This window comes from Herpailurus yagouaroundi, unplaced genomic scaffold (assembly GCF_014898765.1).
Source record: "Herpailurus yagouaroundi ecotype Mexico unplaced genomic scaffold, PumYag 159, whole genome shotgun sequence".
NCBI classification, from domain to species: Eukaryota; Metazoa; Chordata; class Mammalia; order Carnivora; family Felidae; genus Herpailurus; species Herpailurus yagouaroundi.
Window position 1 is genome coordinate 31,188,152 of NW_024412400.1, and position 13,338 is coordinate 31,201,489.

At 45.7% G+C, this 13,338-nt stretch overlaps 1 protein-coding gene across 2 annotated transcripts in view; it reads left to right on the forward strand.

Moving 5' to 3' along the window:
* The window catches only part of EPHB1 (EPH receptor B1), a 431,880-nt gene that overhangs the window by 350,331 nt on the left and 68,211 nt on the right, over positions 1-13,338 (forward strand). For both annotated transcript variants that reach the window (XM_040480245.1, XM_040480246.1), the window contains exon 10: positions 9,038-9,160. In XM_040480245.1, coding sequence (XP_040336179.1) covers positions 9,038-9,160 — 123 coding nt within the window. The remainder of the gene's footprint in view (positions 1-9,037; positions 9,161-13,338) is intronic.

The following is a 13,338-nucleotide window of genomic DNA, read 5'->3' on the forward strand; positions in this document are numbered from 1 at the left end:
GCACATAACTATACCTGAACCATCCACATGCATGCACGGTACTGTGGGATATGGCCAGCAACTGCAGCTCTGAGGACTTCCTGCCCAACAAGTGACAGAAAACCCGCAGCAGCTCCCCAGCTGTATTCATGAGTGCCCAAGAGAGCCCCACCTCTCTTCCCCATGGGCAGGGAATAGGGTGCCATAGAGAGGCCAGTGGTCTGTGCCCTCCCAGACCCTGCTTTCAAGCTGATGAAAGGCTGAAGGAGAAATAACCAAAATCTTCACAGATGGATACCCTCTCTAGCTCATCTAGACGTGACAGAGCTGTTCAATTTGAGAATACAGTCTAGGACACTGTCTAGGACACTGGTTTATGCCCTCCTCTGAGCTTGGAGCACAGCAAATAAGCATGTAAAGGGGAGGTTGGATTTGGGAAAGTCAAGTTGGGAAGAGAATCTGCTGGATGTGGTGCTGGATGCTTGGATAAAGAGCCTGGAAGGTTCATGTTCAAGGATGGGTGGGTGGGACTGTGGGTTTCCCGTGTCCAAGAAGAGGCAGACAGATGGTGTGTTCTCATGATTACTGTGAGCCAGATCTCAGAAGGTCCTTGCTGGCTGACTAAAAATTGCCTGGACAGGATGATCCAGGTAGGCCAGGGTAGGCTTGGGAATTAGAAAAGTTCTAGTCAATTCTATATTTGGGAAGTGCTACTGGGTATTGATGAGGCTTATGTAACCACATGCCTGATAGTGGCTGATGCCTCACAGACTTCTGAGTTGGGTGAGGTGTGTAGGGGTGGGGAGAGAGGAAGAAACGAGCTCGGTAAGGGGGCAAGGGCTTTCAGAAAGCAACCCTAACACAACCACCTCCGTTGTACAGGTAACTGTGGATATAATCACAGATCTATTCTTAAGCCTTGAGAAAAGTGAAAACAAATAGGTTACGTGCCCAAAGACTGGAAGAAGCTCAAATTTCCACCTAGGGCAAGAGGACAGAGCACTGAGATTACAGAACAGGAGTGTGAGCTTGATCCCTGCCAAATGCTTGTAGAGACCAAAGCAAATGGGTTCTGGGCATTTACAACTGAATTCAGTGATCACTAGGAACCACAGAGGATGATTAAGAAAGAAGCATGAGGACCTCATATCATTTCCTAGGGTTGTACATTTAGTAATTTCAACAGGAATTGCAGATGTAGTGAGTTTTTATTTTGGCACAAATATTTGATGCTCTCCTAGAGGAAAGCATTGTAAAGTGAGTACAGACTTTGTCTTCGTACCCAAAGAACATGGGTTAGTAACTCCTGTCAGCCAGGAAGGAAAGCACCAGCTTTATTCTAGCCCTTGTCCAATTCAATCTCTTGTTCGTTTTGTTGTTTTTTTTTTTAAATTCATGAGTCAGGTGCAAGCCTAGGGATGCTTATCAAGTTTGTAGGTAACAGTTGGAGAGCATAACTAACACCATATAAAACAATTAAAATTCAGAACTATCCAACAGCTTTGAATGCTAATTTGAAATCTGCAAGATGCAATGTTAGAGGGATAAATCTAGAATCTATTGTTTGGGTTTAAACAAAAATAAGGCAACACAAAAAGTTGGAGACCTGACTTACTATTTGTTTGTGTGAAAAATGTCTAGGTGTTTAGTTTACCACATACTTAATATGAGTGATATATAGTGGAGTAAAAAGCCAAGCACTGTTAGGATGCAAAACAATAGTAAAATACAATGTCCAGCTTGAGTGCTTACTGTGTTACAAGACACTTTACCTGTACTAACTCATTTAATCCTCATAACTGTCCCATGAGGTCGATTTTACATGTGAATAAAGCCTCAGAGAGGACAGGTAACCTGTCCAGAATCCTGGAATTAGTGATTTGCAAAACAAGCCTTTAAACTCAGGTCTGCTTGACTCTCTGGTCCCTGGATCAGAGGACGTGACACACAGACATGCGGTCCTCTGTGCTGGGAAGAACACATCTACAGTGATGTTCTTGGTTCTGAGGACCCCATTTCAAGAAGAACATTGTTGGCAAAGCGGCCTGCCTGTTTAAAGTGCCAAGTCCTGATCTCTTACCTCAGGGACTTGGAAATACCCATTCAGTGCTGAAGAAACATGGGCAGGGATCAAGCATGATGCCTTTATGGCAAAGGAAAGGAGATGGTGTTGTTGTGCTTCATGAGGTTAAATGGAACCATCGAGTGAAAGATCAAAGTAGGCAGATGTGGATTCCGTGTAGAACACCCTCTCCCAGACCGGAGCTGTCCAACACAGAGCCAGGCTGCTTTGTGGGGAGGTTAGCTCTCTGTTCTTGGAAGCATTCAAGCACAGGCTAGGTAGCTATCAGTAAAAGATGTTGTAGAGCAGACTGCTGCTCTAGGTGGGAGCCTAGACTAGATTAGACCAGAAACATACCTTGCTCCAAGATTCCACACCCGACTTTCCTGACTCTGGGTAATAGAGGTGTTTCCGAACTATAGAGGACCAGTATCCAACCCGCTGGAAATCACTTTGGATACCAGAGTGAAGGTCAAGTGGACCCGCTGGAGGAGGAGACAGGCTGGATACTTCGGCTGCCTCTTCTGGAGGTAACACGAACACTAGCATCTGGTCATGAGTAAATGAGGGCCTATGAAGAGAGGAGGAAAAGCCCCCCAGGGCAAAGGTGGCTGAGTTGTCAATGGGTGCTTATTAAATGTCAAGTAAATCTAACAAGCACCTCTGAGGCTGTCGACTTTGGGTTTCCAGCACGACTTCAATGGCCCAGAACCAGTGGGCCTTGCCTGAAAAGACCTGCCTATGCTGGTCATTGATGTCAAGAAGCAGGGAGGTGTGAAACTCTTTTTCCTAAAGTACCTTCCTCAAGGGCAAGTCACCTGTGGTCTACTTTTCTTCTCCTAGAGATATATTAGGCAATTACTGTGGTTTTAAGAACAAACCTTAAAATGTGGTGAAACTTCCAAATAGAAGACAGGAGGAAGATTCTCTTCAGATCCACTGCTTTTCCGCTGAGGCTCATTGCCTCCCTAAGGGCTCTCCTCTTGGATTCTTCCTCAAACCCTGGCTGGGCACCCAGGACCTCTGCTCCTTCCTGGAAAAAAAACAACTATCTATTGCCCTGGTCTTGGCCCTCAGAAGCAGGTGGAGCAGACTGTTTCTACTTTCCGTCAAGCTTTCCTGGTAGGTTTACTCCAAGAAACTGCCCATCACTCAATAGCTTCAACCACCACCCGTGTGTCTCCTATATCCACAACTCCAGATTTAGACTTCCAGCTCTGTTTCCATTCTGAGTTATGACTTCTAGGCACTTGCATATTTCATCTGTGCATTCAGAGTGTAAAAGCACATGCTCGAACTTCCCTGACACTGGGGTTTCTTTCCCAAAGTCCATTACCTGGTTTGTAGCGCCACTTTATGCCAGAAGTCTTGGCATTGACTTGGATTCTTCTTGTACCTCTTTAATTCTCCATCTTTAATTGCTCACTGAGTGCTATCAATCCTTCCTTTGAGATTCCTCTTGCCTCTTCTGTTCTCATTGCAGCACTCTGGTTGAAAACTCTGTATCTTGATACCTTAACTATTGCAGTGACCTTAGAGCTGTTTCTCAGCCTCCGGCCCCTTCCTCATGACATGCATGTGAACGCTGCAGCCTACCAGCCAAAGGAATTTCTTGGTGCCTTGCTCTCAGTGCATCCCTTCCTAGCTGATGGAACAGTTGTCAGCTCTGTGTGTCTGATGGCATCAATCTTAATGCCTTTGTTTGGAAGTCAAGGCCCTCCCATGCTAGTACATCAGTGTTCTCCCGCCTTAGTCCTCCCTTCCCACCACACGTAAGCTGGTCACACTCTCCTCACTTCTCTCTGAGCTTTGCCTTAGATACTCCAGGCTTCTCCTTCTCCAGTGCATGAGCATGTGACCTGTTCTTCTAGGATTCTGACCTTGAACACTGACGTCCATAGCCCTCTGCCTTCTCTGGTTTCTGCAACATTTATAGCTCATTTCCAGGTGTGGTCTCCTGATTTTAGACTCTCCAGCACTGTTTTCCCAGTTATTTCATGTCTGCATCATCTGAAGAACCTCATGAGCTTTGCTTTTTCTATAGCTCCCATAGTCGCTAGAATGGTGCTGTCTGGACGTCCTGTTAAGGTTAAGAAAAATGAGGGGTGATCAATGTACTGAGGGAGAGGATTGGATGAAGTCCCTCCCAGGGGCTGTATTTTATGTGCAGATCCCTAAACTGCTTCCCTCTTGTGCTTAGGTATCTGGACCAAATTTAGGTGAGTCACCAAGATGAGAAAGTCTGCCTTGGATCCAGAACGGGGAACAAGGAAGCACACTTCCCTCCTTCCCATGGCTCCGTCAAACCTGCTGGGACACAGGATATCAGTGACTGAGAACAACCTAACTCACTACCTCTCCAGAGCCATACTGTGGGATTCTAGGAATCCTCAGCCAGCTGGAGGGTATTGGGCCCTTCCTAGAACCCCTGTAGCCTCCCGGGCTGTCTTGCTCTCCCACCCCCCAGATGTTCACGGCACTGATTTTGTACTTTCTGGATCCATGAGAGGGCTGAAGAGGAGCTCTCAGTCTTCTTCAGCTGTTAATCCTCAAATGTCACACACTATTTAGAACTAGCCCTTTCCCAGCCTGTTTCTGCTCGACCCTGAGACCTTGGCACTTGCAAGCAGATCTAACTCTTTAGATACACCCCATACATCTGCCAGCATCCCCAGACTTTGTCCCAGCCTGATCTACTGATGTAGGGTATCTAATAATCGCCAGGAGTTTTCTTCTGCTTCGAGGACCGCTCTGTACCATGTAAGAAGGCTCTGCATAGTGGCTAAGTCATTTCTTCTCAGACTTAAGTGCCTAAAGCATTGGTTTGTGGGTAAGATTTGGCTAATCTTCTGGGACTATGGTCTTTTAAAGCTTGAGGCAGTCCAGGCTGCAACCCACACCTGTAGCATAAATGGGCTTTGAGGTCCAAGAACAAACATATCTGCAAATTGGTTCTTTAATAGAAACTAGTGAATTAGAAGAACATAAAATTGAAGATTTTTTTTTCTTTCTCAAGACACTAGGAATCAGAAGTTTAGATCTGTACATACTACTTTTGTGTCAAAGGTATGTAACCTATGTTAAAAATGAGAAAAAAATTGGTAACTATAAAATATTATAATTATATAATATTTGCAGTAATAATGTGAAACACTGTACAGGGCATTATAAAATACCTTACATTATGAGCTATATTGCATCTGATATTATTACTACCACTGATAATATTTCCCCAACACTCATAATCTGAGAACAATTTCTGAGCCCTGTCTCCAAATGTTTGGCTGTGCCTGACTCCGCAGCTGACTTGAATTCCTTGTTCACTGTCTGGTGATTCATTGCACTAAATACCATTTTCCTGATAATTAAAAACTGCTCACTGGCAAGTGGGAGCAGGAACAGGCTGATGCAGGATTTATGCAGAAACACAAAATGAGCCACAAGACAAATGACCTGTTCTGCCTAGCTAAAGGCATTTTTTTTTTTTCTCATCATCTTCGGGGACTTGAGAAAGCCTAGCGGTAATGCCAGAGAGAGGTCTGCAGAGATGTGTTATTCCAGGATGAGGCACGGAAGCCATTATGTGCACGTGCTCAGTAGAATCACTTTCCCGGTTTCCTACACTGGATCCCTACCCCTGCCAGAGGAGTTAGGCCAGGACCCTCTGCTAGGTCAGCCCTCTCAGACCCTCATCAGAGGAGAAGCACCCGAGTCTAAGCCATTTGATGATAGGCTTTTGTTTCCAGTTTCTCTTCCTCAATGTAACAATGGTATCTTCAGGTTCAGGGAAAACAAGTACTAATTCCTATATGCAGAACTTCACAGTGACGTCGCATCACCCCTCCTGGGCCTCTCCGTGCAGCCTCCTCAGCTTTCTCTCAGGAGCTTCAGTGACTGTCAGAACCTCTGGCCCCACAATAGCTGTGACCTCACGAGCACATGTCCTCTGACCCCCACATACACGTTTCTTAATTCTACAAGGTAGCAACCTCTCCTTGTGAGTAAATTGCACCAATCATTGAAGTATGAACTTTCTCCCACCTTGGTGCACCTAGTTGCCTATTCCTGGCCTGAAAGAATGCTGGCACCATCAGGACGTGAACCGTTCCCTTCTGGGAGTAGGTCCTTCCCAGAACTGATTGGGGCTAATATCTGCAAAGCTCATTAACTCTGGATCCTTTCTCATTCATCCTTATAGATGTCTGTACTTGCAAACCGTTCATTACTGCACATTCTAGATTGTTTAATTAGTCTTTGTGGAAGAGTTCCTGTAGGAAAGCTTAGCATACATCGTTTAAAAGCCCTTGATCTAAAATAACAAGGTAGTTATTCTTAAAGTAACTAATACAACTCTAAGTGCCTTACATCCTCCACTGCCCACCCCCCCCTTCCTCTTCCTACCTCCCCAAACACTTCCTAGAACCATTTATTGATAATAATCCTGAGTAAGTCAGTCTGAGCCCTTCCCGTAAACATCAGGCACTGTGCTAAGGTATTTCATTTGCAGTGTGTTCTTTAATATCACAGTCACCAAGGGAGGGATGTGCTATTTCCTCCACTTGCAAAGGAGAACATTATTCTAAGAGGGGTATGTGGATTTGCTGCTTTATGCCAGACTAGTAAGAGGTTTTAGGATTCTGTCCTCACCTATAGGCCCCAGCATCTGGGCTCCTGACCTCCTCTCCTCTCAGCATAGCACAGGATTTGGGAAAAGTTGCAGGTTGTTGACACTGACCTCCTGTCTGCTTTGCATTCTGAGTGGGTCTGTTGTTGTCTCACCTCCTGCCCTCACCCCTTCAGTTCACACTGGCCAACTTCCACGTGCAGCATCTGTGTGTCTTCACCTAAAAGCTCTCTGGCCATGGAGCCTCCCTGCCCACCTGCGCAGCAGGCCAATCAGCTCCCACTGAAGGCTGATGGGAAATGTGTGGTAATACCATGGCTCCTTCCATCCAGGTGGGCCAACTCTGAAGCATGTGATCACCCACACCAACTCCTAGAGCTTTCCAGGGGGGCTTAAGTCTGCTTCAGTTACCCACGGTGGGAAGTGGCTTGAGAAGACACTTTTTATAAGCTGCCTTCCTTGCCTGCTCTTGCCCTATTCATCTACAAGCGCTGCTTGGGATCATCTTTCAGATAAGCCACACAGCTTTCAGAGCCTTTTCTCAAGGGTTGCTTCTGGAGGAACCCAAAGTGCGACTACCTGGAGATGCTGATCTGGCTTTGTTAGACCCTTTCAGTCTGGTTTCAATCATTCTTGGTCCTCACCTGTTCGTCAGAGCAAATGAGAGATGAGCCCCCACTCTATTTTCCTTTAACTCCACTGTTAGCAAAATAGAACACCAGCCTCGCTCTCACTCGCTCTCCCCCCCGCCCACACACACACACATTCCCTAGGGATTACTACATTCCATATAAAGGTGAGGATCTCTCTGTTTGCTTTGTCCAAATTTCAGTGGGTAGATTCCAAAGTCCATGTTGTCATGTTTCCAAGGAACATTCTAGGATGGCGTTGACCATCCTAAAGCAAGCCATCTAGCATGCTAGGAGTGATTATATTTAATGACGCCTATAACCCATTTTTCCAAAAGAGCAGTTCTTCTGGGCATGGAACCTGGCTGTCTCTGACTTAAAAAACAAATCCCCCCTCACTTCTCTGCTGCATCTTCCTTCTCCCTCTGGGCTGTACTGTAGCACTTCGAGTCCTTGCCTGAATTGTGACCAAAGCAGCATGAACTTGGGGGAGCTGTAGACGCATCAGAAAGATAAGTGAAAGATGTCAAAACTAGCCTCTTCGTTTAGGGCTGAGAGTCAGCAGAGATGAGCCGCAGTGAGGCTTGCGGTGCTCACGGTATCTGGGGAACTGCCTCAGCCTTGGGTCCCAGCCGCGGGAGCTTGGCATTTCTGCTTTTTGAGGCCTGCCTGCCCTGCTGACTTGACCCTTCCACCGGCAACGTTGGCCGGCAGGGAGAGCACCCACTCTTCACAAGGATGCCATGCCAGGCCATGTTGTTTAGCTTTCAAAGCCCTCTCCTGCCCAGCACACTAGCACCAAGAAAGCAGTTTCTATACTTGGCCTCATGACACATCAGGCATACCGAAAATTACGTTGTGCGTGAATCCATTTGTTTCTTGGGTTCTGTTGCCTTTTTTGTCCCCTTTCCTCCACTTTTTGAAAGTATTTTTTCTGTAGTGACAGTTCTCTGTTTCGTCCCCATGCACACCTATTTATCTTGCCAGTGTAAACATCAGTGACAAAGTCTGTATTCCTTTTTGTATCTCTCATTCTACATTTTACTCGTTTTTCGTACTCCAGTGTGTCTGAGGCATGGGCGTTCATGACCATTTTTCTTTCATTCCACCTCACTTTTTTCTATGTAGACTTTGCTCTTTTCTCTATCAGTATTTTCTAAGCTTTTCTTTTCACATTTTCTCTTCTGGTATACTGTCTGGACACTTCTATTTTGAAGTGTTTCTAATAGCAATTTCTCCTTTTTCTTCTTCTTCTTCTTCTTTTTTTAATCCATCCTCATCCCTCTTCCAGCCGTGGCCACAGCCGTCAATTATAACCTTAACGGTGGCCTCCACTCAGAAGAGTTGTCAAGTTGATAAATATTGATATCTACCCTACCATTTTACCACCACTCTTCTGCTAATGCATTTGGTTGGCATCAATCAGTTTCTTTGCCTTCTGTGAGCGCTCAGTGTGGGAGCTGGTCCCGATCTGTCACTTATAAGTAATCTGCTCCACATTTCATCAAGAGCTCAAAAAGAGAAGAAAATATGGAGGAGAAGTAGAGGACGGAGAACCAAGCTAGTGTGGCCCAGAGGGAAGGGAGATGGGAAGGCCCAGCAAGGCAAAGAGAGGCAGTCTGGTATGTAGGGGGGACGCCCCCCCCGCCCCAGCCGTACTCTTACTGCTGGGGATAGCAGCCAGGACTTACTGACCACCATGTCCTCTTTGGGATGTTAACCCTGCTTATCTCCTCTAATAAGGCTCCCCAGGGATGAAGATCTACATTGACCCCTTCACTTACGAGGACCCCAATGAAGCTGTCCGGGAGTTTGCCAAGGAGATTGATGTATCTTTTGTGAAAATCGAAGAGGTCATCGGAGCAGGTATGGCTCTCCCCTCCCCTCTTTTCTGTTCTCTTGGTGTCCAAACATCTGCTTCCCACCTTTCTAGGTGTTCTCTTTCAGCATAAAAAAATCATCCCATTGGGAGAAGAGTTTCTAACATCTCTCTCCCCAGAAGATGAGTCTGAACCATCTACATTGTGTGTCTAGGGATCTTTGGGGAACCTTGAAGATGGTGGCCCAGCTTGGTTGGTGTTGCAGAGAATTCAGCTGTAGTTTTGAAAGATTCAGACAGACATAGCTCCAGAAATGGACCACCAAATACACCAAAAGAGAGAGAGCTAGGGTACACAGTTGAGAAGACTTTGAAAGAAACAAAATGTGTTTAGAAGCTGGACAGAGTGCCTCACTGACAATATCTCCATGGCTCTGGATCAAGATTTCCCCCCAAACTTTCAGTTCTCCTTTTCCTGCATACATGCATTTTGGAAGCAGACCATGATGAATTGAAGAGGGCCCACTATTTCCAGAAGAAAACCCACCCATAACTATTTCCTACAAAAGATATATAATATGAATAGTAACCCAAGACAAGTTCTACTTCGAAGAAACATGTGTGCTCTCATCCATCTCACTGCATTGGACTAGAAATCCAGCCCAGCAGAGAACTAACTGCCTGAGCTGCTGTCAGGAGATCCTACCTAAAGACTGATCTAGAATTTTCATCTTTCCTTAATGGATCAGTAGTTGAGTCAATTTGACAATGGACTCAGCCTTATTAATGTGAATGAGTAAAATATCATCACTTTATAAGTAATTTCTTTTACTGGCTCCTCTGCTGCCTGTTTTGAATTGTCTTAAAATATGTGTTTGCTTTGTGTCCTCTTTCCTACTTTTATTTTCTTCTACAGCATTCTTTATCTTTTCTTTGTCTTCAATTCTTGTTAGCCGTTGTTCGAGCTCTCTTCACTCATACACTGTAGTCTTCTTTTTAGTTCCTGTGTTTAGGAGTGCTTCACTCATGTCAGTATTTGGAGAGTCATGGAGTTGCCTCTACCTGTAACATTTAACTCGATAAAATGTGCTTAGTCTAAGTCTTACAGACAGCCACTTTGGATATTATCTTTAGGGGGAAAGTCACTATCCTTCCGTTCACTGCCTCTCTTAATGCACTGAGGGGTCAAAAAGCCATCTGTGAAATTGGAAGTCACATTTGAAAGCTTGCCCCATTAGGCTACCATTTTCATGCTCTGGATTCCCTCTTAAAGAGCTCTACCTTCATGGCATCTCTGTGGTGGCTGCTGGGACTGTCCCTGTCAGGACACACCTTTCTTCTCTCACCAACCCCTCAGGAGTTCCAGCCGGCTGGCCATAATCTGATCCACATGAGTCTATACATATTTCCCATTGACTTTCATTAAATATGTTACTGAACCACGACTTTCACTTCTGTGCAGATAATTTTCTCTTCCTCCTTAGAAGCTGACATATTTAAGGATCATGCCTTGGAAGGCTGGATACCAGATAAATTGGATTACTCCCAGAGGCTCAGATTTCTCCAGTGAACTTGAAAGAGTGTTGGGGAGGCATGCTTACAGTCCCACACCCTGTTTGCCCACATTATTAATTGTTGTTATGTCGTGTGGTAATGGTGCTAGTGATTTTAATGTTGTTACTTATGTCATGTGCTTAGAGCAATGTGTTCTGGACTGTGTTTCACCCCAGAGAGCACACATCAGCCCCCTCCCACCTTTGTCAGAGGAAGAGTAAAGAGCCTTCTCACTTTATGACCCTGCCAGGGAGTGACAATTTGGGGTGAGCTCACCAACTGCTGGATGCCTATAAAGGGACAATCGATGGCCCTGCTCCATCCTTCACTTGCCATTTTTGTAGAGCCTGTGCTGCTGCTACCGTGTTTGTGCATCCTCCTCCGAGAAGGTCAGCCCTCTCTGTGGCTCACATGGTAGTGGGGAGGGATCGGTACACTTAGCGGTTTATAAGATGCCCAGCGGCACGGGGTAGAGATCTGTGCCCAGTCCGCTGCCTACTCTCTACCAGACACTCATCTCCTCCTGATCCAGAAATTCCAGAGCTAATCCCTGTGGATATTAATCCACTATGTGTAACTCGATGCAGTTTTAACAGAAGAGACTCCTAGCTGGAATCAATCCTCACTCCCCAGTTCTTTTTCTCCTCTCTCTCCACTCTTGCTTCCCCCAAACCCTTCCTCACGGAGACTCACTTCACTTTGTGCTAAAAGAGCTGGTGTGAAGGTCAAGTTAAAAAGAAAAGAATTTTGTAAGGTAATATTTATACAGCGTTATTGGCAATATTGCTCTTAGCCTCCTGGCTGATTGGGAGCACAGGGCAAAAACTGGGTTGCAAAATGGTAACAAAACATGAAAAGAAGACTCAGAAGTCATTTGTCCTTTTGTTGGTGTACTCCTTCCTTCCCTCCCTCAACAAGCTTTTACTGAATACTTCTTGCATACTGCGTGTGGGATTCTGGAGATGGACAGACAGCAACCCCGCCCCCTTCAGTGGTCTGACAGTCTTGGTGGGAGATAGGCCGGTAACGTGTTCACTGTATCACGCCATCCACAACACAGGCATGTGCAAAGTGTTGGGCCACCAAGGAGTCATGGTCAGCTCCTTGTTCTGGGAGTGGGTGTGGGCATCGGGAAGGCTTTGCAAAGGAGTTAACCTTTGGCCTGAGCTTTCAAGGATGAAAGCTAGTAGAAAAAGCAAATTTTTGTGGCACTCATTAGAGAATGAGATGGTGACAGAAGAGGAAAATTGCATGATTTAAGAGAAATGAATATGACCTTCTAGCAGCAGGATGTTGGAGCTAGCTGCACCAGCTCGCAAGAGCCAATTGTGTACATCTCTTTCCAGCCCCATGTTCAATGACACATGTTGGTAAGTTGACATCTGCCACGGTAGGAATTTTTACACAGTAGGAATTGGCAGATGCTACAAATGGGAGGTCTTCGTTTCTTTGCTTTCTGGAGAACTAGTAGTTGAACACTTACTGGCACACCCCAGCCTTCCAAAGTGTGCAAGGTTATTGCAAAGAGGATGCAGAGGAACCCACCTATGCCTGCTGAGTATAGAGCCAGAGGAGAAGGTCATGATTATTGCAGGAGGGATTAAGTTTACAGTTCAAGAAGATCCTCATTCATTGAACATTGATTCGATGCCTGGGACCATCGTGGATGCTGGAAAATACACCAATGCCTCACAATCCTTGCCCTGTAGTGGTGATTGTCCAACACACACACAGTGCCACTCCATAAGAGGAGGGTAGGCAATTGACAGCTAAGATGAGCGGCCCAGAGAATACATAGTCTTGGAGATGGGAGGCTTAATGGCAGGAGAGAATCCAAGGAAGAGAAACCTTAGGGACCCTTAAAGATATGAAAGCTTTGCATGGGCTGATACTCTATGTGGCACTTCCTGAGAACACAAAGGAGAGAAGGCTAACAGGGAGGCTTTTCCTGAGGGTAAGCATTGAGCATTGAGTCTGGAGAATCAGCCTGAGACCCAGAGATCCAGAGGCTGCGGTATGGATTTTATCCTGTAGAAAATGGTGACGTCTTGTAGGCATCTGAGCAGGCTGGGTGACAGGAATGAGATTCTGGGGAGACAAATCTGATAGATGCTGTGTTTGGACTGGCCTGGAACGGGTGACGGGGAGGGGTGGGTGAGGCCTTGGAGGCATGGAGACTTTTATGGGGCTTTGCTCGGAAATGTGGAGTGGGTTTGAGATGGCTACTGCTGGGATGGAGGTGGTAGGGAAAGCTCTGCTCGAGGAACTAAACGGATCTAAACCAGAATGTATCCAAACATGGTGAATGGAGCTGATGGGGGAGACACAACAGGGAGGTTGTGGCCAGAAATGAGGCTCACTCTGTCTCTCAAAATAAATAAACTTTAAAAAAATTTTTAAAAAGAGTTACACAAGAGTAACTGTGAGCCAGGTGTGATGGCATCCAGGAAGACCGAGCAATAATGAACTTATTAACCATTATGCAATTATCTGCCTGTCTCTCATCATCGGGCTCAAAGTTCCAATGACGACAGGGCAATCTCAGGATTTTTTTATTCCTGCGCCTGGCCTGGTGTGGCACTCAGGTGCTCAATCAAATATTATTTGCATATGGTTCAATGAAAGTAGGTCCTTGTGGGGAGAATATAGTGGGAAGGAAAATTTGGAGAAC